The following is a 25871-nucleotide window of genomic DNA, read 5'->3' on the forward strand; positions in this document are numbered from 1 at the left end:
GGACCCATATCATGATCCTAATGTGAATTCTCCCATTTTTATGTAAATTAGCCATCCATGGTCTCCACATACAATGTTTTTCTCTTCCTCACTTTTTACTGTTTCTTCAGGTTTTGTCAAGGAGGGGTGGGAATCCTTTTATATAATCCTCCAACCCATAAAACTTAAGGCAGCATCATTAATGGTGGAAGATGTTATATTTCTTAATTAAAGCCAGTTTCCTTACCTCTAGGTAAAAGGCCATCACTGATATTTTCTTGATATGTACGTAGTCTATCATTCTCAGTAAGATTTCTTCTGCTTCCTTTGTAGAACAATCTTAAATTTTATGTATATACCCAACATATTCTCAATGCACATATCCACAAGGTTTCTTAGATTATTCTAATGCCTATGCACATTAAAAGTTCCCTTCAGTATTCTGATGCTTATTGCCTTTTTAACTCAGAACACATTTTCAGTTTCTAATATTATTTAGACTGATCTTTCATCAAAACAAAATGTTTAAACATATTTACTTGAATGTGTAAAGTTCTCTAAACTCCTGCTGTGAACAAAGTGCTCTCCAATCATTTTAATGATGAATGCCGTGCGTCCTATACACTATACAAGTCTGGAATGCTCTACCTTCAGTTGTTTAGCTATAAATTTTCAGTTTCAGTCACAAATTGACTTCCGTGGACCTTACTTACATCATACTTAAATGGTCAGTAGAGGGGACATGCATAAGTGCATTAACCTGCCTATCGTCCCTGTCATTGTATTTTTATTCTTTTATTCTTGCTCTCATTTTTGTTTGACAAATTCTTATAAATAAATAAATAAATAAATAAATAAATAAATAAATAAATAAACAAACACACACTCCCATTCTCTTCATTCTACTACTGTAGATATAACTGAAGGTATAAAGCTATGACGCTTTTATAAGAGCAGTTAAGAGTTGGACTTTGGGCCAGGATTCAACTTTGAGGAATTACATTATATTTCAGACTTGATTATCACATTATTGTATTAGTGCACAATAATATGCACTATTTTTGTATTTGTTGGTTTTGCTTTTTTTAGTAATGCCACTTGTCTGTGTTGAGTGACTATATAAATAAATAAAATTTTAATATGAAGTCCAAGAAACTAGACTTACTCCTTGAACAAGGAAAACAAGTACCTGAGTCTCTTCGAATAACCATGACTGCTTTCAGATGAAAAACTTTCCTTTTATCCACGTATACAAAGGCAAAAAGGGAAATCGAAGAAGAGTTCTTACAAGTTTGAAAGTACACTTCCGTATTGAATTAGTGTTCTGAGGCTGCTGTATACAAGAAACTTAGCAGCATATTTTAACAACCCTACCCTCCCCCTAAAAAAATCTGAAGTCTAAAGCATTTTTTAGTTAAAGAAAATGTCTTCCATATAATCCATGCTAGTTTGAACTCCTTAAAATAAGCAGTAAAGACAATATTTGGAGATCATGTCAAATGTCCAATTTATTATTTTTTATAACTTGAAACTGGAACAAACGTTGTTTTGAATGAGTGTACAAATGAAATGGTAGACACATGCTGAACTCAACAATATGACAGTAAGGGGAGAAAAGAGGCCAAAAGTCTTGTACAGAGAATAAAAGGAACAATAAATATTTTACTAAGTGATATTGAAATGACATCCTGCCATCTCAACATGTGTATCCATAATAGAAAATGTGCTCCTGTTTTTTTAAATGGAGCACAAATACCAAGCAATAATAAATAGTTCCAAACTTGTTGTAAAAGACAAAACCTCCAAGTAAACAACAAAAGCTCATACAATAAGAAATAGAAAAAGGTAATAAAAATAGTTTACTTGCTGGTACAAATGCAAACAACTGAAATCAACAATACTTTGCTTTGCAATTCTAATACAAAGAGCACCATAAAATGAGTATGCCTGTGAAAATAAAACCTTGGACTGTGATCAGGACTAGGATGAAATGCTGAAGTCATGGCAGTATAAAAAAGTACAACTTATTTTTTATTTTAGATCCTTTTATTTTTTTAAAAAAGTCACTCCAGAAATGCTCTGTGAATGAATTTTAACAAGTGTGGGACAGGCTTGAAATACAGTATGGAATAATTTTGACTTAAACAAAATTTATTTTTCAATTGTAACAGCAGAGATAACTAGGATATGCCTATCACATTGTGCCTTGTAAAACTGGAATCCTAAAAGCAGAAAAGAAGTCCTGATAGTTTCACTGAATATAACATTTGTGCTTTAGAATACCAGATACTGTATTCTCAGGTATTCAAATCACAACTGCTGGTGGTTCAGAATTCAATTCATCTACAATGAAAAAGAGCCTAAGTGACAGATCTTGAATTCAATTGATTACAGAATAAGGTGAAACTAGCATCTTGGAATAAAAATTATACTCCTGAATTTTGACCAAAAATTTTCCAGAAGAATTCACCATCCATATCCCAATTAAGGAAAAGTCAAATGCATAAAATACTGTGGAATATGCCTTTAAGAAGTTAAATTTATTATCTGCTATTTGAAGTTCATTAGAGATACATCCAGTAAACTGCCTTTCCACAATGGATTTTTCTTCCAGCATTACTTTATCCTTAATTCGGAAGAGATGGAGTAGGTTAGATGCATCTTCTTTTCCTGACCGTAGCATTTCTTGAAGAGAGTTACATTTTGACATTTACACTGAGAATGAGACCCTCACCTATTTGTTATTGTTGTTGTTTGCTGCCACTAAATTTAGCAAAAAATGTTCTCAGGGATGGAAGAAATTGGAAAGAGGATAAGACTGCTGGGAAAGGAGAATGAATGAAGATCTATCTTTCCCAAAGTAGTATCTCTCCACTGCACAAAAAAACATTCCATGGTCAGGAAAAGCCCTCTTCATGACTGAGACATTTTAGATCTTAATCTGTGTTTTGTTTTTTTGATCAGTTTTTCTCAATGATTTTTCCCCTATAACATTATCAGAACCCTCTTAGGTAAACTTATCAGTACCTTTTTCATCAGACTTCAGCAATTTCTCCCTGCCTTACTCCACCCAAATAAAATAAAAGATGGAGGGGAAAGATTACTTAGTCAGTAAAACAAGTACAGAATTTCATCCTAGTCCTTCAAATATTTGTAAAATTTATGGAATGTACAATTAGGAGTCAACAGTAGCAGCAAAGCAGACAAAAGAACATAGACTGGCAAAACCTATACAATGGTCCCTTTCTTACAGAAAGGTGAAAATTAGGATGTGCCTGGACCAATTTTTACTCCACTGCAATTCACAGTTGTACTCAACAGAATGCTGCTCTTTCTTCTTTTTTCCCTTTTAAAATGACTTCACCTGAAAGCTGTGAAGAGAATAGGGTAGAAGGTGGAAATAAACAGGTACCCTGATCCCATAAAGTCTCCATATCAGGCCTCTCTGAAGGAAGGCGGCTTTACATAGTAGAAAACCTTGCACTGTTGGGTGAGTTGAGGTCTGATTACGCATTCCCTTAACCCACAGTTGACACAGAGTACTACCATCTGTTCAATGATGAGAGAAGGACAGCATACAGACCATTTCATCTCTCAGGAGATGCAGTGCCATCTAATTCAGTATCGCTGGATACCTTAAACACACATATATGTTTGATGGAACGTAGCTAGAAAGTTTACATTTGCTAGGAAAAAGTCACCTCCCTTTGGGGTGAGGGGAATTGTGGAATGTTAAGTCAAACAAGTTCACAAAAATGAAATTTCTTCTAACAACAGACAACAGCCAACCACCTAGTTCAACTATACCTGGGAAGGCCTTGATACAAGGGGTCCAGGCAGCTTCAAAGTTATTACTGCCTTGAAGGAACAAGCAGTTTTTTTGTAGGCCATTTCTGACAGAAAAAAATATTTATATATATATATATTTATATATATATATATACATATATATATACACATGCACACAACTAAAATAGTGAACAAAAAATTTAAATGAAACAAAATTTAATACCCCTATCGCACCCTCCAATAATTAAAAATAATAATTGGTTTTTCTTTTACCCACAGGTTGTCAAACAACCGTTTTACTTTACCTTCTTCTGTACAATAAGGTCTTGACATACAAATTTTTTTACTATTTTATCCTGCCAAATTAAAAAAATATATTATGGCAGCCTGTTTGTTTGTTTTTATTTTTATTTCCAAATTCACTAACAAAAAAGTACATTAAATCCCTTTAAAAGGACAAGCGTACAGTTAAAAAATTACAAGTTCCAGTAAAAATACAGCAAGTGCCTACATTATATGAATCAACCAATATCAATATTCATTCCAGAAGAAGAAGGAAGGGAGAAGGTGGGGAAGGGAGGAGGAGATAAAAATAGGTACAGGTCAGAAATGTGATTTTTTTTTTTTAATCTGCAAAGCAATAACAATATTAAGCATTTTTTTCTACGTACTTTTTCTACATGGTGTAGCAGTCACCTTTTAATCCCCAAATACAAGTTTCTATACATTTTTTCTTGAAATAAAAATTCAACACCCAAGGCAGAAAAAAAAATACTAAAACTCAGACTTTACAGTTACAGTGACAAGAACAAATTTTATAGACCCACCATTTAAATTTTACTGCAACATTTTCAAGGAAAAAAGAGAAAAGTTTTTTTTTTCTTTCTGGTTTTGTAAAATGCCCAGGCATTCTCCATTATTACAAATACTGGTCCACTTTTACAGTAATCAAGAAATTTTAATATATATAATATATACTAAAACCCCGTCACCAAAAGAAAACAATATACACATGGCCATTATGGCATTTTTAATAACCTATTAAGCAAACTTTGAAAAAAAAAAAGATTGCTCAAACACACATACACACATTTTTTTACCCTTGTATGTATTCAATACTGTAAACGTATTTTAAGACAGAGTGCACTAAATTTAACTTTTTAAAAAATTAGCCGTTGTTCCTGAATTATTTTTCATTCAATGATAACAACTTGCAATTTGTGTCATTTGAGTTTTAATTCAGCAGTAAATCATTTCCATTCCATTTCCTAAGCAGCGTTGTCCTGAAAAAAAAGAGAAAGGCTGAGAATAATTCAGCAAATGGATGTCCGAAGTTGTGCTGGATATACATCTTCATTTGATTGGGTCTTATGGCAGTTTCATGTCCACTATCTTCAACCAGGCTTTTTTTTAAAAATGTAAATGTGGCTCTTTGTTTTTTCATCTAAAGAACATACCTTTCTTGTTCTATCTTTTCTGAAAAGTCTTTTCATTTCACAAAAATTGTTTGCATGTGTCTCAAGAGACTGAAATAGGAAGATCAGTTTTCAAGGCACTCACATCAAATTGAAATGGCAGTAAAAAAACTGTCCAATAAATTATTATTAGTTTTTTATAGTGCCAGTATTGTGAATGCCATGCTTAGCAACACTGACACTTAATCTCAGATGTCCCCCTTTAATAGTTCACCCATCTCTGGGCCAAGCAAAGACAAAAATGCTGTAATTTCTTGTTTAGAAGCCACTGGTCTTCAATGCAAACAAATAAACAAAAAAAAAATAGCTTTAAAGTGCGGGTCAACAGAATCAAAATGTAAATTTTATAATAATGTATACTAACTATATCAGGGGTTTTCAAATTATTACCTAGAAAGTCTTAGGTTACAAAGATTTGTATATGGATATGTGTGTTCACGTGTGTTTTGTTTTTGCTTCCATCCAATATGTCAATTCTTGGAGACTGCCTGCAAGTTTTCTTGGCAAAGTTTCTCATAAGTGGTTTGCCACTGTCTCCTTCCTAGGATTGAGAGAAAGTGACTAGTCAAGATAACTTAGCCAGCTTTGTGTCTAAAGCATGACTAGAACTCACAGTCTCCTGGTTTCTAGCCTGATGACTTAACCACTACATCAAAAGCACACAAACATATACAAACAGATAAAGATTGACATTTCAGCTTAGGGCACCTGTTCTGATCTGAAAGGCTAAAAGAACAGCAAAGAATTAGAGCTATAATAACTCGCAAAAAGTATTATATGTCAGGATGAAAGGATCTTTGTAAATAAGGGAAAGCATATTGTTCCACGTCTGATCAATTAACATGTCAGTTAAAGAAATTAGGCTTTGCTCTCAGTCAAAATACTCAAGTTGAGGAGAAGAAAATGAAGAAGAGCCTCTATCTCTTCTAGCCACTGTCCATGCTTCCCTCAGAAGAACCATGGAACTAGAAACAGAAAAGCAAAGCAAGTGAATAAACACTACAATATATTTTCTTCTTCAAATCAATGTTATTTACCAAATGAAGGTTCCGAATTAAAAGGGTTTTCAATAAAATATTCAAACAGAAGTAACAACGAAGCGGTTAGTGACTTCAGTAATTCAGGGAACATTTCAGCAACTCCCATTGAAAGAACCTCTATTTACCATTTACAATTTAATTTGAAAAAAGATTTAATATATATGAAGAATCTCCAATGACTATGCAATGTGTAAAATGGGACTGAAATGTTTGTGGCAAAACAAATGTACAAAAACAATGTTTTTTTTAAAAAAAAGCTAAATTAAAAAATGTATAAGCCCAAAACACCTTATTTAGAATGGCAGAGTTCTTAAGAAAGTTTTAATTTCAGACATTAAGAAGAGCTTTGTATAACTGTATAAATTCAGAATTTATGAAGAAATTGTATTTTACATTTTGCTTTAAAGGACTCAGATCTGCAATTTCAAACTCAAAAGTTTAGTGAAATCAAGCACCTTTCATTTTAGTACCATTTGAAAGGTTGCAAAATTTAAAACCTTCCTAACAAATTTAATTTTTACAAGTTGTCGTAATGGCACCCACCTAAAAGACTGGTTGTTGACCTATTTTCCTTGCAATAACATAACTGTGCATTATATGAGAATGTTAATGAAAAAAACTGCCTCATCAGTTCAATTGCTCCTTATATAATAGTTGATGTACCTAATAGGTCTATCATTGTTGGGTATGAGCTTACTACTGAGATCCAATTAAAAGGTTTACTATCAGACTTAAGTTTTCTTAAGAAACATTTATTAAGTGTTTCTTAAGAAACATTTTGATTAAATGACCATAGCAACAATAAAAGCATTGCTACATTTAATGTAAAGTTGCTAGCCACATAAGCCAGTGCAAATATACCTGTGGGCCAATCAAAAGTTAAACTTTCACTAATATGGGGAGCCTTGTGTCCACTTGTGTTTTGAACTAGTTTAAAAACTATGAAGATTGTCTGAAGAGTTGTGTCATGTTTTATGCAACCATACAAGAGCAATTTTTTAAAGGAAAATGCTGTTTACATTCTAATCTCAGGGTCTAATATTCTTACAAGTGTTCCCATGAGTGTTTAACTGTGATGATTAGCAGTCTTATGTATTGGCTTCAGCATGCCATTAGTTAGAAATCTGTACAAGCTGACTACAAATCACCAGCAATATAGGGGCCTGCCAGGTACTTGAAAATCTCTGCTTCTGTATCTCCGGCAAGCAGCCAAAACAGGAAGCCTTTGGTGAACTACCATATGTGGCTGGTAGGCTGTTTCTAAGGCAACTATTAGGGTGTTGGATGTTATGCTAGTTGGTATCTGCTAAATACTGGGCAAAGTTAGGGGGACATATAATCTTATCATTTATTCAGTTGTTCTTTTAAGTTGGCCATTTCAAAGGGAGATGAATTTTAAATATGAGCCCAATTTAAGCATTATCTTAGGAGCCTGAGGAAGGCTTCAGCTGTTTTCATGAGATCTCTGTAGATTCTCATGTAATTCACAGGCATTCCAAGTGATGAAAATGCATATATATAAAGGCACCTTTCAAATCTGTTCACCAGGGTTCCAGAATCTTACATTGATCCTGTCTGAACACAGCATGTTCAAGAAGTGTTTCCATAACTTACAGAGAGTATGAGAACACCAGCCATGGCCCTGCTTATACGCCATACAATTACAGCAACATAGAGGATAATGCCCAAAGAAAAATTAAAGGATCCTACAATGAAGCTGTAAATGTCTGTGTAATTTATAGAAATATTGGAAATTGAGTTTGGAGATATATTTATTTATTCATTCAATTAAGTCATTCATTCAATCCGTATAGCTGCCTAACTCAAACTAGTGACTCTGGATGGATGAAATTCTTGGAACAGTAACTGAAGCAGGCAAAATCGCCATATTTCAAACAGATAAAGAACTATTCCTAAGATTAAACCAAAGGGGTAATATTACATTCATGTTCTGGAGATATATGTTTTGAAATCAGTGACGTCATATTCTTCTGTTTTTCCTACACCCAGGGATTCAGAGTACTCTAATGACACTGGCAGTCCCTTATTACCACATTAACTATACCTTGCCTTAACGTAATTTCCAAATATGATTCTCCTCAATTAGAGAAAACAAGTAATAAATTAAATCACATAAGGATCATACCGAAAAGTCCTGACTAATCCTGATCTCTTTTCTTACAGAGTGCAACTAAATATTGTTGGGAATTCTATTTTTAAGACATGAACCTCATTGCACCTCTTATATTCCACAGAAACTGGTGTTTTGAAGAGTACCATCTTTGATTCAGGAAATAATGTATGGCCATCGTGTCTACTGGTTATGGATAAAGAAATCGTACACCAAATATCTAAATCACTTGGCATAAAAATTGGAAGGGAGGGAAAATCGTTATAGTGTGCAACAGCAAATTTAATTTATACTGAATCTCACAACATTAAACTTTACTGGATAATCCTGATTCTAATAACTGAAAGAAAAGCTTCTCCACAGTAGGCATAATTTTATACATGTTTGTTTTCTCCCAAGCTACTTGTTTTTATCTAAGCTAAAAAGTCCCAGATGTAATGTTTCCTCACAAAGCAATTGCTCTTGCCCCTTGATAATTTTGTTGCCTTTCATGCACATTTTCCAGTATGGGGTTTTTTTTTTTGAGATGCTGTGGCCAGAAACATACACATATCTGAGTGTGATTACATCATGAATATAACTATTGTATATATCTTTATAAAGATATAGTATCCGGAAATGTATTTATTTGTATTCCTTTCTGATGATTCCTACTGTGGAGTAACACTTTTACTGTTGTTGTTTTTATAAGAACTATACACTACTTCAATGTTATCTTTAAACTAACTATAACTATTTGTAAAATCCATTTCTGGGTGTATCTGTGCCAGCTAGACCTTAAAAAAATACTGATGAAATTAGGAATAAAAGTACATGGTAATATACTTTTTATTCTGAACTGCAATGACCTTCTTAATGCCCAGTTATGCAGTTTGAAAAGAGTTCTATTAGAGCTCTTTGCAATCTGTTGTTTTAACCACCTAAAATAATGAAATGTCATCAGCAAATTGGCCACTAGCTGCTCAGCCCTAATTTAAATCATTTATGAATAAATTTAAAAATACTGGTCCCAAAAACTAATCCTTGGGGAAAGGACTACATGATATAACTTCTATTTGTGATTGAGATGGTTTATTCCTGTTTTTTTCTTTATTCAGTTCCTAGCATGGCATATTACGTTTCAAGTGAAATATCTAGTTTTCCACTGACATAGGTACACTATAAAATTCTGTTTGTCATCCATCTTGTTTAAGATACATGTTTTTACATTAGCTAATTAGCTGGCATCCAATTCTTTGCATTGAAGGTTGCAAAGTGTTAAAATTGTGTGGAATTTCTTTTCAAAAGAATTATTAGAATAAACTAGAGAAAAAGGATTAACCTATTTTATAATTAAATAATATCTATTTAATCAGTACAACGTTTAGAAAAAGTTCGTGATATGATAGTGATTTAAGATTTAGAGCAGCAGTCTTTAATTGATTAATCAGCTTTAAAAAGCATATTCATGATCTTTAACAGGGCTCACTCTCCGAACAATATTCTCAGTATACAGTACGATTATACAGTAAGTAAATAAAGAAATCTATGATTAATTAGGCAACTTTTTTTGTTAGTCAACTAATATAATTATAAAATGCTAATAGTAAACATCATATAAGAGAAAGCATTTTTTCCTAACTATTAAAACAAGCTGTCTGATAGCTAGTTAATTTGTCCAGTTTGGAATTGCCAAACACATGAACAATACTTTGCAGAATTTCAGAAATGGGTGTTTCCTACCCCAGCCTGAGGATGTAAAAAAAAAAAATGACTGGGAACTTTTTGCACACAGAGCGTGCACTATGCACCCCTTCATTTCACACACATGGAATGACTCCTCTAAAATGAACACCTACTGCAACATATTCTAAAACAAAAATGTATCTTTTTCTTCAGAGGTTTTGTTTACTCCTAAGCAAATTTATGCAGATTTAACCTGATTTGATGGTTTTTCAATGAATGGCATAATCAAAACATCATTTTACTCATATTGTGTATGCATTTCTTAATGCACACATATACTCACACAAGTTTACTAATTAAACTACTCTTCAGTTAAAGCACTCACTAGTCTTTTGCTGCATATTGATATGGAATGGTCAGTTACTGTAAATGTACATATTCGGGTTATCAAGTGAAAATTACCGTGTGCATAATGTGTAATGTGAACAAGGATAAGTGGCATGCCTGCAAAAAAAAAATCAAGCATTTCTTTCTGTTTTGCTTCCTAAGATTGGCAATGAAGCTCTCAGGACCCTGGGTTTCTCCTTATTTAATAAACTGTGTAACAAAAATGGCAGAAAAGAAAATGGATAAGGCATTTAAACAAATTCTCTAAAAATAATGCACAAATTTTGCTATTGCTTTTGTTATTATAGCTGCCTTTAGAAAATTTGGTGCCCATTTTTTTATTTCTCAAAATGTTTATTTTAGAATCTGTTAAAAATAATATTTTAAATAAAGGCCTCTATTTTAAGTGGCATCATCAGTGCTAATTTTTAAATCCAAATCCAAAAGAAAGTGCTAAAATTTTAAGATTGTTATCCGCGACACTATTTAATATTTTCTAATTCTCAAATGCTTTTTTTTTTCTTTTTAAAGGACAACAACAACAACAAAAACATAAAATGTTGGCTTCTTCACAAGAAATTACACATACTCAGCGTAAGATTCAACAAAGCAACGGCCCTCTAAAATTATAATTTAAATTGATATGTATCTCCCCTTGTAATGCAAAGAATCTCAGGTTACTATTGGGGAAAACTAGAATGGGATACCCAACAAAATTTTAAAGGAAATCTAAAATAAAAAAGTATTAAAAAAGTACCTGCACATGCCAAAACATAAACAAAAAAACCCAATAAATACAGAAATTATTGCACAGTTAAAAGGCTTCACAATTTTTACTGCCTTAACCAATCCTCAGATTTAATAGAACTTTGTAGACACAGGTTATATTTAAGTGCCAAATTCTGGCACCTGCCATAGTTACACTAAGATATGTTTATGGAGGCAAGTTAGGTCAGCTTTTCTCAATTGGCAATAGTTAAACTGTACAATTTAAATGTTACCTAGACCCCTGCTTTTAAGCCAGTTGGGGGTGGGGGGTTTAACTTCTTTCTGCCTGCTCAATTTTTACATCATTTGTCAGCAAGTGTTCGCCATGCCACTTTTTCATGTGTTTCTCCAGGGTGCTGTAAACACTGAAGGGCATCTGGCAAATGTCGCAGCGGTAGACCTCCTTCCCTATCTGGCCATGCGTTTTCATATGACGTGTCAGCTTACTGCTCTGGGCACATGCATAGTTGCAGAGCTCACATTTGTAAGGCCGCTCTCCTGTGTGGCTCCGGCGATGCACCGTTAAGTTACTGCAGTTCTTAAAGACCTTGCCACAGTATTCACACGTGTCACTCCGCCGTCCTTCCTTTGAACTGGGTCGACCGGGACCGGGTCCGCTGATATGAGGGGTGCTGCCTCCGCTCGCCGTCCCACTGCGCCCTGAGAGACCACCATCCAGCATATCACCTGGTGGAGTAGAGAAACGCAGGCTTCCATTCTCTGAGGAATGCTCAGAAGAAGTTGCAAAGGGGGATTGTCGGGAGTCTGTGAATCCTAGAAATGGATCCTTCATGAAGTGCCTTGATGCTGCATATCCTACCAGCCACTGAGAGTAAACATTTTCAGAAGGTATTATTGTTGCTGGTGGCAAGTCCAAATCTTTTTCTATCTTTATTCTTTTCGAGGAATTGTTTAAATTGGGGCTTGTGATAGGGGTAGGCTTGCGAGGGAATAGCCCTGGGAAAGGTTCACCTGGCCCAAAGTTTCTCCCATTCACTGTCCCTTCCTCAGTGCGGTCAAGTTCTCCAGCTACTGAGTCTTCATCACCTGTGTCTCTCTGGCAAAGGTCTCGAGGGCAGAGATCTCGCTGGTCTGAAGACCTTTTCATGAAGCCACCTCTTTTCTGCTTTTCAGCCAGCATGTCACTGTATTGCTGGATGGTACCGAGGCTTACATTCTCTATCACTTTTCCTAGGACAAGGGATTTTTCATCTGGCAGCGATTTGGAACCATTCTCTCGGTTACGGCTTAGTTCTGAATCCATGCTAAAGCTTGACTCAGGTCGACTTTCATTTTCCAGCTCCTCTTCTTCCTCCTCTTCCTCCTCCTCTTCTTCATTGTCTTGGCCTAAAGAAGGATCACTCTCATTCCTGAAATCTGCCTCACTAGACTTTAGTCCCTCTCCAGTAAGTTCACTTGTGCCAGGCTCTGGGGAACTTGTAGCAGATAAACCATCATCAGACCTCCCTGTCATGGATCCAGCTTTGTGCATATGTGTTTTCATATGGCGTTTTAATTTGCTGGCTTGGGAACAAGCATGGTCACAGAGTTGGCATTTATAGGGCTTCTCTCCTGTGTGACTGCGCCGGTGGACAATGAGATTGCTCTGAAACTTGAAGGTTTTTCCACAAAATTCACAGGACTTACTCTTTGCCTGAGGCTGAGGAGGCGTAGTGCTGCTTGGAGGCATTGGTGGCAATGGAGGGGTGTTCAGAAAAGGAGATTTAGGGCTTGGCTGGAAAGGATTCAATAAGCGATGCATAGGGTTGCTGCGACTAGGCGAGACTGGTGGTGGGGTGGCATTGTTTCCTGCCAGTTCTCGAAGCCTTCTGGAGAAATCCATCGCTGGCGACTCAATTGCCATGGGGTTTAAACGCATGACTCTGTCAAAGGCACTAGGATGCTGGGCAACTAACCCCATTTCTTCGGCACTAAGGCGATGTGGATCCAGATGATGACGAGGTGGCGGACTGAAGAGGGGAGGTGTATTAGGAAGCCGACCCTCACCAAAGCCAGGATGATCACGCAGGATGGGACCTGTCATTCGCAAGAGACTAAAAGGGTTACTGTCGCCTAGGAAATTCATCAGCGGGGACTGTGCAACAGTCTCGGGTCCCAGAGGAGGAGGGATGGTGATGCGTGGAGTAAGGGAGCTGTTTGAAGGGCTAGTTTCCAAGTAGATGCGGAATCCATGTGTATTCTGGGCATGCTGAAGCAAGAACCAAGCGCTATTAAAAGGGTGCTTGCATGTTGTGCAAATATAGCTTGAAGGCTCATCTTTACCTGTTGAGAAAAAGAAGGGACAGAGAAAAAGGGAGAATAATTAGAAAAGTAACCTAGAGAATTGTAAATAAACTTTCCCCCCAACAGTTGTAATGTAAACATGTTTAATAAAGAGGAGGCATCTGTTCTTGTTTAACATAACCTGTACATGCTTGAAATCCATCTTCTTCCTAAATTCGGTCCTAGCTTATAGCATAGAAGTTCTTTAAAGTTTTAACACCAACATAGAAGAAACCAACTTACATTTCTCCATATTCCAATCCAAGGTTCTACTCAATCACATTTAGCATCTAGTGAAAACTGAGTATTAGAATCGTGTCTAAATTTGAAAAATTAATCTTGTGTACAAATCATTACATCATCCCCTTCATCAAAAGCTTTGAACATGCTGACGTTTAAGCTACTATAATAATTGAATGGTAATAGCTATTAGAATTGCATTTGAATTGTGTTTAGTGTAACAGTCATACCCATTATTTAATAAGAAAAGGTCAGCAATTTATTTGCCTTTCTAAAATATCCTTCTTTTTCCTTAAAATATCCAGAATATAGGTTTGAAAGTTCCTAGACAGTTTTATCTAAGGGAACACAGGCAACCTGTAACTCAACATTCATGATTTTACAAAGTATAAAATGGAATACTGGACATGCAGGGCAGATTTGTTATCAATATTTAAAATGTGAATTTTAAATTCCATTGTGAAACACTAATTCCTAGGTATTCCACCTTGATTTTTTCAAAGCAGCTGTTTTATGCAGAAAAAAATTAACATTTTCTAATCCTGTTTTTTTTTATTCCCAACGACAACAAACAGGAGTGATAGATCAGGAGAATATCATGTGTCTTTTTCCCCTTGACTTCTGCTTTACTAGAAGATAATACATACACACCATAAAAAAAAGAAACATGGCAACATGATCAGACATGCTAACTGCTAATGGTACATGGGCCCTGACATTTAATTATTTTGATCATGGGTACTTGCCCTGAATATGACAAGACACAATAAATGAATGCGAGCCAGTTCATGAATGAAACTGCAAACTGCCTTAGTCTCATATACAAGCTGGGAGGGAAGCTAATCAGTAAGTAAACCAGACAATTTAAGCACACAGATGCTACTACTTCCCAAAGTGTTGGCTATATTAAGAATTAAGGTGTACTAAGAAAACACAAATGGGTGGAGGGATATTTATGCCTTGAGAATATAATACTCTCATTCCCCCTCCCTTTTTCTCCCCAATTTTAATAGTGGGCAAATGGCCATAGAAATGCTGGTATTTCCAAATGTATGCTAGAGCTTTGGAACAATATGAATTTTAACTATAGCTTTCTAGAAGCAATTAATATTGGTGTTATAGTCCAAAATGTAAGAAAGGCCTCTTAATCCTAGCAATTGAGGCATTTGAAAGAGAGAAGGTGTTTTATGCCAATTCTGAGGTTGATTCAACACTCAGTGCTCCTATTATTATTACTACTCAGAGTTAAATAGTTCTTTCTTCAAACTAAATGTGAAAAAAAGTCTAGACCATTAATGCTTCTTAAAAACACAATGGTACCATAAAGATGACAGAAATTACAGAGGTATGTTAAAATTTATAGTATATTCTGTCAAAAAGCTGTTTTAACAATACATTTTGCCTCCGCTTACCCATGAATGGATTTTAACAAACCCCTTTTTTTGAAATGTGATCTAACAGCAAATCAAGTACACAATCCTACAAAGCCACATGGCTTCAAAGAATAAATGTTCCGCTTCCTTAAACTGATTTTATACAGCTAATTATTTTTTATTTATCAATAATAATTTATACCACTTCCCATGCAAATATGACTTGAAGCAATTTACAAATAAAAATTATACAATAAACTAAAAGCACTGTAAAATCATCTTAATTAAAATTGGAGTGTGGGTAGAGAAAAGGAAAGCAGAAACCCTGAATGAAAAGACACTCAATTGGCACCTAGAAATATTGGCTGAATACTCATGGCCAAATGAGTCTTCCATTTTTAAAATCAGCAAAAGAATTTACTACCGGATACAAGGGATGTTCCTGCAAAATAGCTGTGATTTTCTTTTGAATTAAAAGAAAGACTAAGACCGATTCAATCAATATAGTTTCAAAATGGCAGTTCCCTAGCCATTGGCATTTGTTTCCTGCAGCTGAGGGTTTTTTTTTTAAAAGCATATACTGTACATTAAAAATTCACCCTTTTGACATCCAAAAGAAAATTAATCTTTCACTTCTGCTTTCCTTTCAAACCCCACTTATTAATGTGTGTCTGACATAAAGATATTGGTATGAAAATCTAATGTTGATAAAAATAAACCTTCTTTCTTTTCATTTCCAAGGCCCTAAACGTTTTTTATTCAGCAGTCCCGTTCACAATGCTAAGAGACTGATTGGGACTCCCCAACTACCAAGGTTCTGACAGATTCATTTTGAGGGTTTTTCCCCCCCTCTTTTTCTGCCTGCTTCACTTTTCACAACCCTCAAAGGCTCTCCTTAGATTTTCCCTTTATTTTATATGAAGTTCTATTTTAAATAAATAAATAAATGAATAAATAAAATGTTCATTTCCATATTATCACTTCATGGTTATCTTGCCTCAAAATCGCCCTGAGCAGTGTAAGTGCTCACTTTTAAGAACAGAACAACGTCAAAAACTCTTTGAAGATCCACTCTGAATATTTTTATATGCTAAAACTTGCCAAGTATTTTTAAAATGCTCAGATGGTCAGATAGCGCTGTAAAGTGATTGCTATATAGTGGAGGCACAATGCCTGCTTTGGGAAAAAAAATGTGCCGTAAGGTTAGTTTCAGTGTGTATCTAAGTTGCCTAGCTTAGCTTTGCATATTATACGTAAGTGGGAAAAAGACATTTGAGTCAATTACATTCTTTATTGTCACTAAGGGTGAAATAAATGTTATGGTGTGGAGGGCAATGTTCTATTCAGTTGGTCTAAAGGGAGTATTCCATTCTTTTGCTCCATTTATCTATTTTCCTAATATTTCACATTTTTAGCATTCTAGGTCCACTGAATGCGATCAATATTGCTAACCCTAAGGTGCCCATTTATCCACACTTTGGTGTTCCTGGAAGACTGAAACTTTCCTCTTGTATACGAATGGTGTACATAGGTTTTATATTGTGAGCAGAAGTGTGCTACTTGAATACAGGATATTTCCTGTTCCCGTTACACATTACTCAACTTCTAGCATATGGCCATGAGAAAAATGCAGTTCCCCAACATGTTAAACTTGAAGAAAATTCAATTTATACTTCTTTCTGCTTCCTTGCTTTGTTCAAGCTTATTGGTTTTTTTATTGCTATTACTTTTACAATAAATCTGTTTAAATAATGAAGAACGCCATTATTACAATGCACCAATAAAGTAATTCCTTTGTAATTTCCATCTGCATTCAGACTGTGAAAACTGCATTTCTTCCCCTACAAATAGACTATAATAATATTACAGTAACTTTAGTAACAATACTACTTGCATTTTGCAACGCATAATAAAGTACATCTACAAGTGACTACAAAGTAACACAGTCGTGTATGAAGTGCTATGCAGGACTAATATTACAAATCCTAAACTTACTGTTGATATTATTTTGATTCGGAATTTGGTTACAACAGCAAATGGCTAAACAGGAGCAGCATGCAGTCTATTATCTCATATTTAAACAGCAACACTTCTGAAGGCTATTTTCAAGAAGGGTTCCAATATAATTCTGCAAAATAGACTACTAGGAAATTACAAATGGAAGGTTAGATTAAACCCTCTGGGACTGGAGGATGGCTCCAGAGGATGGACTGTGCTTATCAATTTGATTCTGTCGATAACAATGGATACTATTTTTTAAACTTTAATTATCATATTTAAGATTTTTGACTTCTATAAATCAGATTTCTACAGAATTAGAATTTTGATTTATTGATCAAAATATTTGTTTATGTATATTTGACAAATATGTATCTTTTTCAGGAAAAAACAGGACATTCAACTAATTGCTTAGGATGATAATGCCACACTGATTCAAAAGATATAATATTGTGCTATTAAGATACCCTTTTGAATAAAACTTGTTAGATTTGTATCACTCCAATCCTCCTCTGATTTTTTTACTTCAACAATCCTGTTAGATAAATTGGATTAAAAGAGAATAAGCTTCCATGGCAGAGTCTGATCTTGAACTGGGGACCCTTTAATGACTACACCATACTGGTTATCATAAGCTAATTATCTCAGATGCATTAGTTTTGCAGATGATTATATTATTTTGAATTACACACTAGCAGAATTAAAACAAAAGGACAAAGGAAATGGTTATTGTGTGCACTTAGCTTTGAACAAAGTTCTCTGTCCTCAAATCAATTTACGTCTTCTCATTTTTAAACTAGCATTCTATTAACAGCAATGTCAATGGTAAAATAATTTACAAACTAGATAAACTATTCTATATTTGATTTTTCCACATTTTTATTTCTAGTATTAGACAAACTTATTTAAATGTAAACAAATTAATGGTATAGTATATGAGCATATGTGGTATGTGAACAGAATAATGTATGACTATTCATATATATTTTTCCTTGCAAGAATAAGATTAATTTTAAAATGCAACAATTTCTTCAGATAGCTCATATCAACTCCTTATTCCAAAGCATTTTTACACAAAATTCACTTTTGGTATGTAAGTATCATCAATGAATTGCTACACCACCACTTAGACTTCCAACAAATGTATCTCATTAGATTAAATAATGAGCCTTGAGTATCCCATAGCTTAAACCTATACAAGTAATTAATTTGTGCATTTGCTGAACCTACCGGTCTATTTTGAAATATATATTTTTTCTGAAAATAATTGTTCTCTTCCTTATTCTGTGATGGCTGGCATTATGTGCAAAACCTGAATGCATTAAAAAAGTAAGCAAGCAAAGCAAAGCTGCTCAAGACAGGGATTCCCCAAACAGCTCTGTTTTTGCTGAGGTTTTGTCCTGTGCTGGAAACAAGTTTTTTTTTCCAATGGACACCCTACAAAGAATGAGACAAATTCCATCCTTTGACGAATCTTTAATTTCTACTTATGCAACCCTTTTTGGTGTTTGGGGGGCAGGGAGATGCTAATTCTTGCTTTATTCTGATTTAAGTCTTTGGTTCATTGTTCTATTCTGGTTCAACCTGTCTCCACTTCTCTAAACCTAGATACACAAGCAATCAAACTCTTGCAGACAAAGATCTGTTTATATCAAAGATAAAAAAGTTGGGGAGTTTAGTTCCTGGTGGCTAAATTGTTAACACTAACTGTTTTACAGGATTAACATAAACAAGCAAGCAATACGGCTTCAAACTCAATTCAAGCTATGTGGTTGCTGTTTCTCTTAAGAGTTAAGTTTCATTTAAATCTGTGGTTCTTTAAAATAAAGTGTTATAAGATTATGTAAGATTTAACATATCTGTAACAATTATTACTAATTATGTATTTGGATTCTAAATCAGATCTGGCTACGTTTTCGATTCCATAGAAGGAAGGTCTACTGGACAAGAAAGCAGAGTATCAACATTGTTAATATTCTTCAACTATTTGCAACAAAAGGGCTGGCTATGAGAAAGCATTAGGATGCAACATGTAGAATTTTCCTGATCTATTTCCAAATGTAAAGGCTTATACAGGAATTTGTTTCCATTTGCTTATGTTTCATAAAAATAAAACACAGTAGTTAACGTATTTCTATCAATGTATATAAGCTAATTATAACAAAGGATAATGTAGCAAAACAGTGCTTTCAATTATAGCATTTTAATTCAATAATAATTGAATAAAAGTGTAGTTTCACTTGCTTTAGAATTTTAAAACAGGGATCAGTAGAATTGTGTCCAACTATCTACCTTTTCAAATTTGTAAGATTTCCTGTTTTAGGCTAAAGTTGTTAGAAATAAATAAAAAATAACCTAGTTACAAATACACTTGAATTTAGAGTGTAATCTATATACACGTCTGAAAGAAATATACTACAAAAGCTTAACTTTTAAGAAAACATTGAAAGGTTCTTTTTAGAAATCAGCTTCAGACATCATAGAAAACAGAGATTTTAATGCTACTTCAGTTCAGCTTTAGAAACTTTGGAAAATAACGATTTGCAAGATTTTAAAGCAAGCACGTTTCAACAGCAGGCATGCTTCTACTTCCTCTATTGCCTTCACTTTTTCTTCAGATAACAAGTATTAAGTGACTTCTCTATTTAAGCATTGTTTTGGGATTACTATTATTATTATTAATCATCGCACAGTCAGCCAGATGTTCAGATTGGATTTGGCATTTTTGTCTACCTATCAAGTCCTTACCAAGGACCTGGGATAAGCAAATCTAGATGTTTGACAATGTTACAGTTATCATCACAGGATGAAAGCAGTTCCAAGTAAAGCTGCCTTCCGCAATTGACTGATAGAAATTTTTTATGTCTATTATTATTATTATTATTATTATTATTATTATTATTATTATTATTATTATTATTATTATTATTATTATTATTTTAATTTTAATTTATATCCCGCCCTTCTCCGAAGACTCAGGGCGGCTTACATTGTATTATTATTATTATTATTATTTTGTTTACACAAAATGACAGTATACACTGCAAACGAGATAACTATGCTGGACAGATCACTAGTCGAACACTTCCCAAGCGTTTAGGACTGCGTGATGCATCGGTGAATTATGCGAGCAGATCCCAGTAAGGTGGCCTTCTGCAGCTGACCAATGGTGATCTTGTCAGCGCCAATTGATTTTAAGTGCTTGCCTAGGTCTTTAGGCACAGCTCCCAATGTGCCGAGTACCACTGGAGCCACTTGCACTGGTTTATGCCAGAGTCTCTGCAATTCAATTCTCAAATCTTGATATCTGGTGACTTTTTCAAGTTGTTTCTCATCAATTCTGCTGTCACCAGGTATAGCAATGTCGACTATCCACACTTTTTTCTTTTCCACAATCATGATATCTGGGGTATTGTGTTCCAAAACTTTATCAGTCTGTATTCGGAAATCCCACAGTAGTTTTGCATGCTCATAACAGCAACAGCACGAAAAATCGAAAGATACAGCCAGAGTCATCCAGTACAAACAAAATCAATTGTTCCAATCAGACCAAAGTAGGTTCTATCAGAGTATGAACCAGATGGGGGATACGAAAATTGAAAAACCTGAGAAAACGGGAACTACCCAGTTTTGGAAAGACCTGTGGGAGACTGAGAAAGATTATAACAAAAATGCTAGGTGGATCAGAGATTTTGAGACAAAATTCTCCAAGAACAAAATAGACCAACTGAAAATAACTACTGAAATGATAAGCAACAGAGTGAAGAAAATCAAGAACTGGACATCACCTGGCAAAAATCAGCTACATAGCTTTTGGCTCAAATACCTGACCAGCCTACATGGAAAAATGACCAAACAATTCAATGAGATGCTGCAGACAGGAAATATCAGTGAATGGTTAACAGCTGGGAAAACTTATTTGATATAGGAGGATCCAGCAAAAGGGGCAACACCTGTAAATTACAGGCCAATAACATGTCTGCCAACCATGTCCAAGCTGTTGACCGGCATCATAGCTGATAGGATCCAGGACTACCTAGAAGCAAATAACATCTTGCCAGTAGAGCAGAAAGGAAACAAACAAGGAAGCAGAGGAACAAAAGATCAGCTCCTGATTGACAAAATGATTCTAGAGAAATGCAAAAGCCGAAAAACAAATCTGCATACAACTTGGATTGACTACAAGAAAGCATTTGATTCACTACCGCACAGTTGGATCATCAAGTGCCTGGACGTCATCGGAATATGCAAGTGTATCAGTAATTTCATTGCAAATGCGATGAAGCACTGGAAAACGGAACTGTTTATTGGAAGTGAAAGCTACAGACTGGTCAACATCAAAAGAGGGATTTTCCAGGGTGATTCTTTGTCACCTCTGCTGTTCATCATTGCTATGATCCCCCTGTCAACAATTTTACAAAAAATTAACCTGGGTTATCAAACTGCTAAAAATTCACAGAAAATCTCTCACCTGCTGTACATGGATGACCTGAAGCTATACGGAAAATCAGAAATTGAAATCCATTCACTGACCAATACAGTTCGAGTTTTCAGCACTGACATCAACATGGATTTCGGCCTGGATAAATGTGCCACAGTAGCACTGAAGAAAGGGAAGATCATAGAAAGTGATGGAATTGAAATGCCTCAATGGACAAACCATCAAGTGCCACCAACCCGAAGCCTACAAATACCTGGGCATACTGCAGCTGGACAATATCAAGCATGGGCAAATGAAAAATGTGGTCAGCAAAGAATACATGCAAAGGGTCAGGAAACTTCTAAAAAGTAAACTGAATGGTGGTAACACCATCAAGGCTATAAACAGCTGGGCCATACCCGTTATCAGATATACTGCTGGAATTGTAAACTGGACACAGGCAGAGCTGGACAGCCTGGATAGGAAAACAAGAAAACTGATGACCATACACCATGTGCTGCATCCACGTAGTGACGTTGACAGACTATATTTGCCCAGAAAGGTGGCAGAGGACTTTTGCAAGTGAAGCAGACAGTTGAAGAAGAGAAACATGCTCTGGCAGATTATGTGAAAGAGTGTTGAACCAGCTTTGATGGAGGTCAACAAAAGGAAGCTGCTAAAAGTGCACCAAACCAAGTATCAATATAGGAAAATAGCGATGCAAACTTTTTTTTTTGTTGTTTACATTTATATCCCGCCCTTCTCCGAAGACTCAGGGCGGCTTACAGTGTATAAGGCAATAGTCTCATTCTATTTGTATATTTTTTACAAAGTCAACTTATTGCCCCCCCAACAATCTGGGTCCTCATTTTACCTACCTTATAAAGGATGGAAGGCTGAGTCAACCTTGGGCCGGGCTTGAACCTGCAGTAGTTGCAGGCTACTGTGTTCTAATAACAGGCTTTCTTAACAGCCTGAGCTATTCCGGCCCCTATTCCGGCTCAACTTGAGCTGACAGCTGGTGTAACAAAGCACTGCATGGACAGTTGCTTGAAAAGATCCAAGGAAAAGTAGATAAGGAAAAGACCTGGTTATGGCTGACCAACGGAACATTGAAGAAAGAAACAGAGGGCCTGATTCTTGCAGCCCAAGAACAAGCCATTAGAACAAATGTAATCAAAGCCAAAATAGAAAAATCTGTTAATGATCCCAAATGCAGACTCTGCAAAGAAGCGGATGAAACCATTGATCACATACTGAGCTGCTGTAAGACAATAGCTCAGACCAACTACAAACAATGTCACAACACAATCGCTCAGATGATCCACTCGAACTTGTGTCACAACTACCATCTGCCTGTAGCAAAGAACTGGTGGGATCATAAGCCTGAAAAAGTGACTGAAAATGAGCATGCAAAACTGCTGTGGGATTTCCAAATACAGACTGATAAAGTTTTGGAACACAATACCCCGGATATCATGATTGTGGAAAAGAAAAAAGTGTGGATAGTCGACATTGCTATACCTGGTGACATCAGAATATTATTATTATTATTATCTCTTTTATTCATTAAACATGAAACTCAGTCAACTGAACGTTCAAAAATGCATCACAAATTCCATTGACTGGTGCTAATGGTTGATACGGGCTGCTGCCAGTGTCCTAGGTATCAACCAAGTACCTTCTTAAGATGTACAATGTTCTGATTAGTTCTGCTGGTGTTACTGCTTCACTGATTTGAATTTTTGCTAGAAAAAAAGTATACCTTATCACCCATGTTATTCAGGAAGAATGACACTATCATATGTAATAACTAGTGAGTCTATTTTGTGTAATAATTGGTGGCTATCTTAGCCTGTCATTAGAATAAACAAGATTTTTTTCTCTTTCTTTCTAAATCTACTATTGTTATCCTGCCAACCAAATCATTTTATGATTCAAACATGGCCACATGAAAGCAGTCTTGGAGAATCAATTCACGTAATTATAGTACAATGGCTCCATCAAACAACAATTTTAACAAAACATATTTATTTATTACATTTTTATAATATCCATATGTCCTATCTTAAGATGACTCTGGGTGTTGCATCAATTAATTTACCTAAGGCAATATGGACCTGAATTTAAAAGACTTACTTGCTTCCATCACCTATAAAAACTGTTCTCCAGGCATATTAATATATATTTGATATATACTTTTTTCTGTTCTTGACCAGCACGTCGGAAGAGGACGTTCAATTTATTGCTTAACACATTGTAAGCCGCCCTGAGTCTTCGGAGAAGGGCGGGATATAAATTCAAATTTTAAAAAAAATCTAAAAACATTCTTATCCATCTTGGAATTACCCTGCATGATAATCCTGCTTTCTGGTTATATATTTAAATATATCTAATTTTTAATCATTTTATGTTTTATTGCCTTTTAAACTGTATGCATGACACAAGGGTTTTTCAATTCTACAATTTTCAGTAATATACATTAGAAAAGGTACGTGTTAACTACTATACCAATGGGAATCCATAAAACAATTGTGCTTAATTCTGGTTACAGAATTACAGCAAAAAAATATTGCAAAGTTGATACAAGCAGAACAGTCAGCACAAATGCTTAAGTTAAGTCTGGGTTCACACATCATTTTAAACTAAAATGTGGTTTCATTGGCTTTGATATGTTGTGAACCCCTCATTGTGGCTTACTCCACCAATCATAACTGATCAAGCCACAGCTTAACATGCTGTATACCTCTGGTATAAAAGTACTGATATATATTGGGTCAGTCTGCAGAATTCATGATGCTTTAAGAATTGTTCAGGACTGAAAAAGGATAGGGGGAAATTAGAGGAAACGATCTTCTAAGGCTGAGATACAAACAGTTATATATGAGTTGCGGTGGCACAGTGATTAGAGTGCAGTACTGTAGGCTATTTCTGCTGACTGACTGCAATTTGGCAGTTCAAATCTTACCAGACTCAAGGTTGACTCAGCCTTCCATCCTTCCCAGATGGGTAAAATGACCCAAACTGTTAGGGGCAATATGCTGTAAATCACTTAGAAAGGGCTGTAAAGCACTGTAAAGCGGTATATAAGTCTAAGTGCTATTGCTATATCTCAGAAATATTTATGGTTTTATAAGGAAAAATGGGGAATCAAGATTTTTAATGGAAAAAAATATTGGTCAATCTGAACATCTGATTTGGAAAATGTTAAAAGGAATATGACAGGCAATCTGGTGTAGTGGATAAGACATCAGGCTAGAAATTGGGAGATTGTGCATTGTAGTCCTTGTTTTAGGCATAAAGCCAGCTGGGTGACCTTGAGCCAGTCTTCTCTGTCAGTGCTAGGAGGCAGACAGTGTCAAACCATTTCTGAAAAAGCTGCCAACAAAACTGCACATACTAGTCCAGGCAGACACCAGGAGTCAACACTGACTCAAAGGTATACACATATGCACACATACACACAGAGATAAAAGTATAGTAGATGGGGTTATATTCTACAGCTTTTTAACAGATCTTACCAACATAGAAGGGTATAGGAAATGAAATCAAAGTAAGCGTTGCCCATAGGTGGTATAATTTCATAGAATTAAGTGACTGATTTTGGCAGGCAGTCCTCAACTTACAACCATTCAGTTAGCACTTATTTGAAGTTATGAAAAGTGACTTATAACTGGTCCTCACATTTACCACCAATGCAGCATCCCCATGGAAATGTGATCAAAATTTAGACTCTTGGCATGTCTTTACAGCATTCTGGGGATCACGTGAACTCAGTTATGGCCTTCCCAGCTGGATTTTGACCAGCAAAGTCAATAGGAGAAGCCAATTTGCTTAATGACCATGTGATTCACTTAACTGGGATGACTCATTTAACAACCGTGGCCAAAAAAAGGTTGTAAAATCAGGCTGGGTACATTTAACAACTGCTTTGCTTAGCAATGGAAATTCTGGTCCCATTTGTGGTCATAATTTAAGGACTACTTGTATTGCTAAGAAATAACAAGCCTTGTGGAGAGAAGACATTACTTATAAAATGCTCACTATTAGAGGATGACTTCTCAAAGCAAGACTTTAATTTCTAAGAAATAACACTATTTCACTTATAAGAGCTGGATTGGAAAATTATTTTATCACCATTGGAATTGTTATCTCTTTCTCTCACTATCTGTTACCAAATTAAATCAGAGCCAGAGCAGACCATTCTGCCCTAGACCAAAACAGAAGGAAGAGTTTACACTGGAAACAGTCCAGCTTCCTTGCTGTCAGTCCTTCACTGGACTTCTAAAAGTTTACAATGCTACTTCTTCAGTAACTCTGAAT

General features: G+C 35.4%; 1 protein-coding gene across 14 annotated transcripts in view; it reads right to left on the minus strand.

Moving 5' to 3' along the window:
- Positions 1–1461: 1461 nt before the first annotated feature.
- BCL11B (BCL11 transcription factor B) overlaps positions 1462–25871 on the minus strand; it is a 174087-nt gene continuing 149677 nt past the window's right edge. For 10 of the 14 annotated variants that reach the window (XM_058162655.1, XM_058162661.1, XM_058162660.1 and 7 more), the window contains one exon: positions 1462–13517. In XM_058162655.1, coding sequence (XP_058018638.1) covers positions 11506–13517 — 2012 coding nt within the window. In that variant the 3' untranslated portion in view covers positions 1462–11505. The remainder of the gene's footprint in view (positions 13518–25871) is intronic. The other 4 variants (XM_058162659.1, XM_058162657.1, XM_058162653.1 and 1 more) reach the window with 4 other exon arrangements.

The sequence above is a fragment of the Ahaetulla prasina genome, chromosome 1, assembly GCF_028640845.1.
Source record: "Ahaetulla prasina isolate Xishuangbanna chromosome 1, ASM2864084v1, whole genome shotgun sequence".
NCBI lineage: Eukaryota > Metazoa > Chordata > Lepidosauria > Squamata > Colubridae > Ahaetulla > Ahaetulla prasina.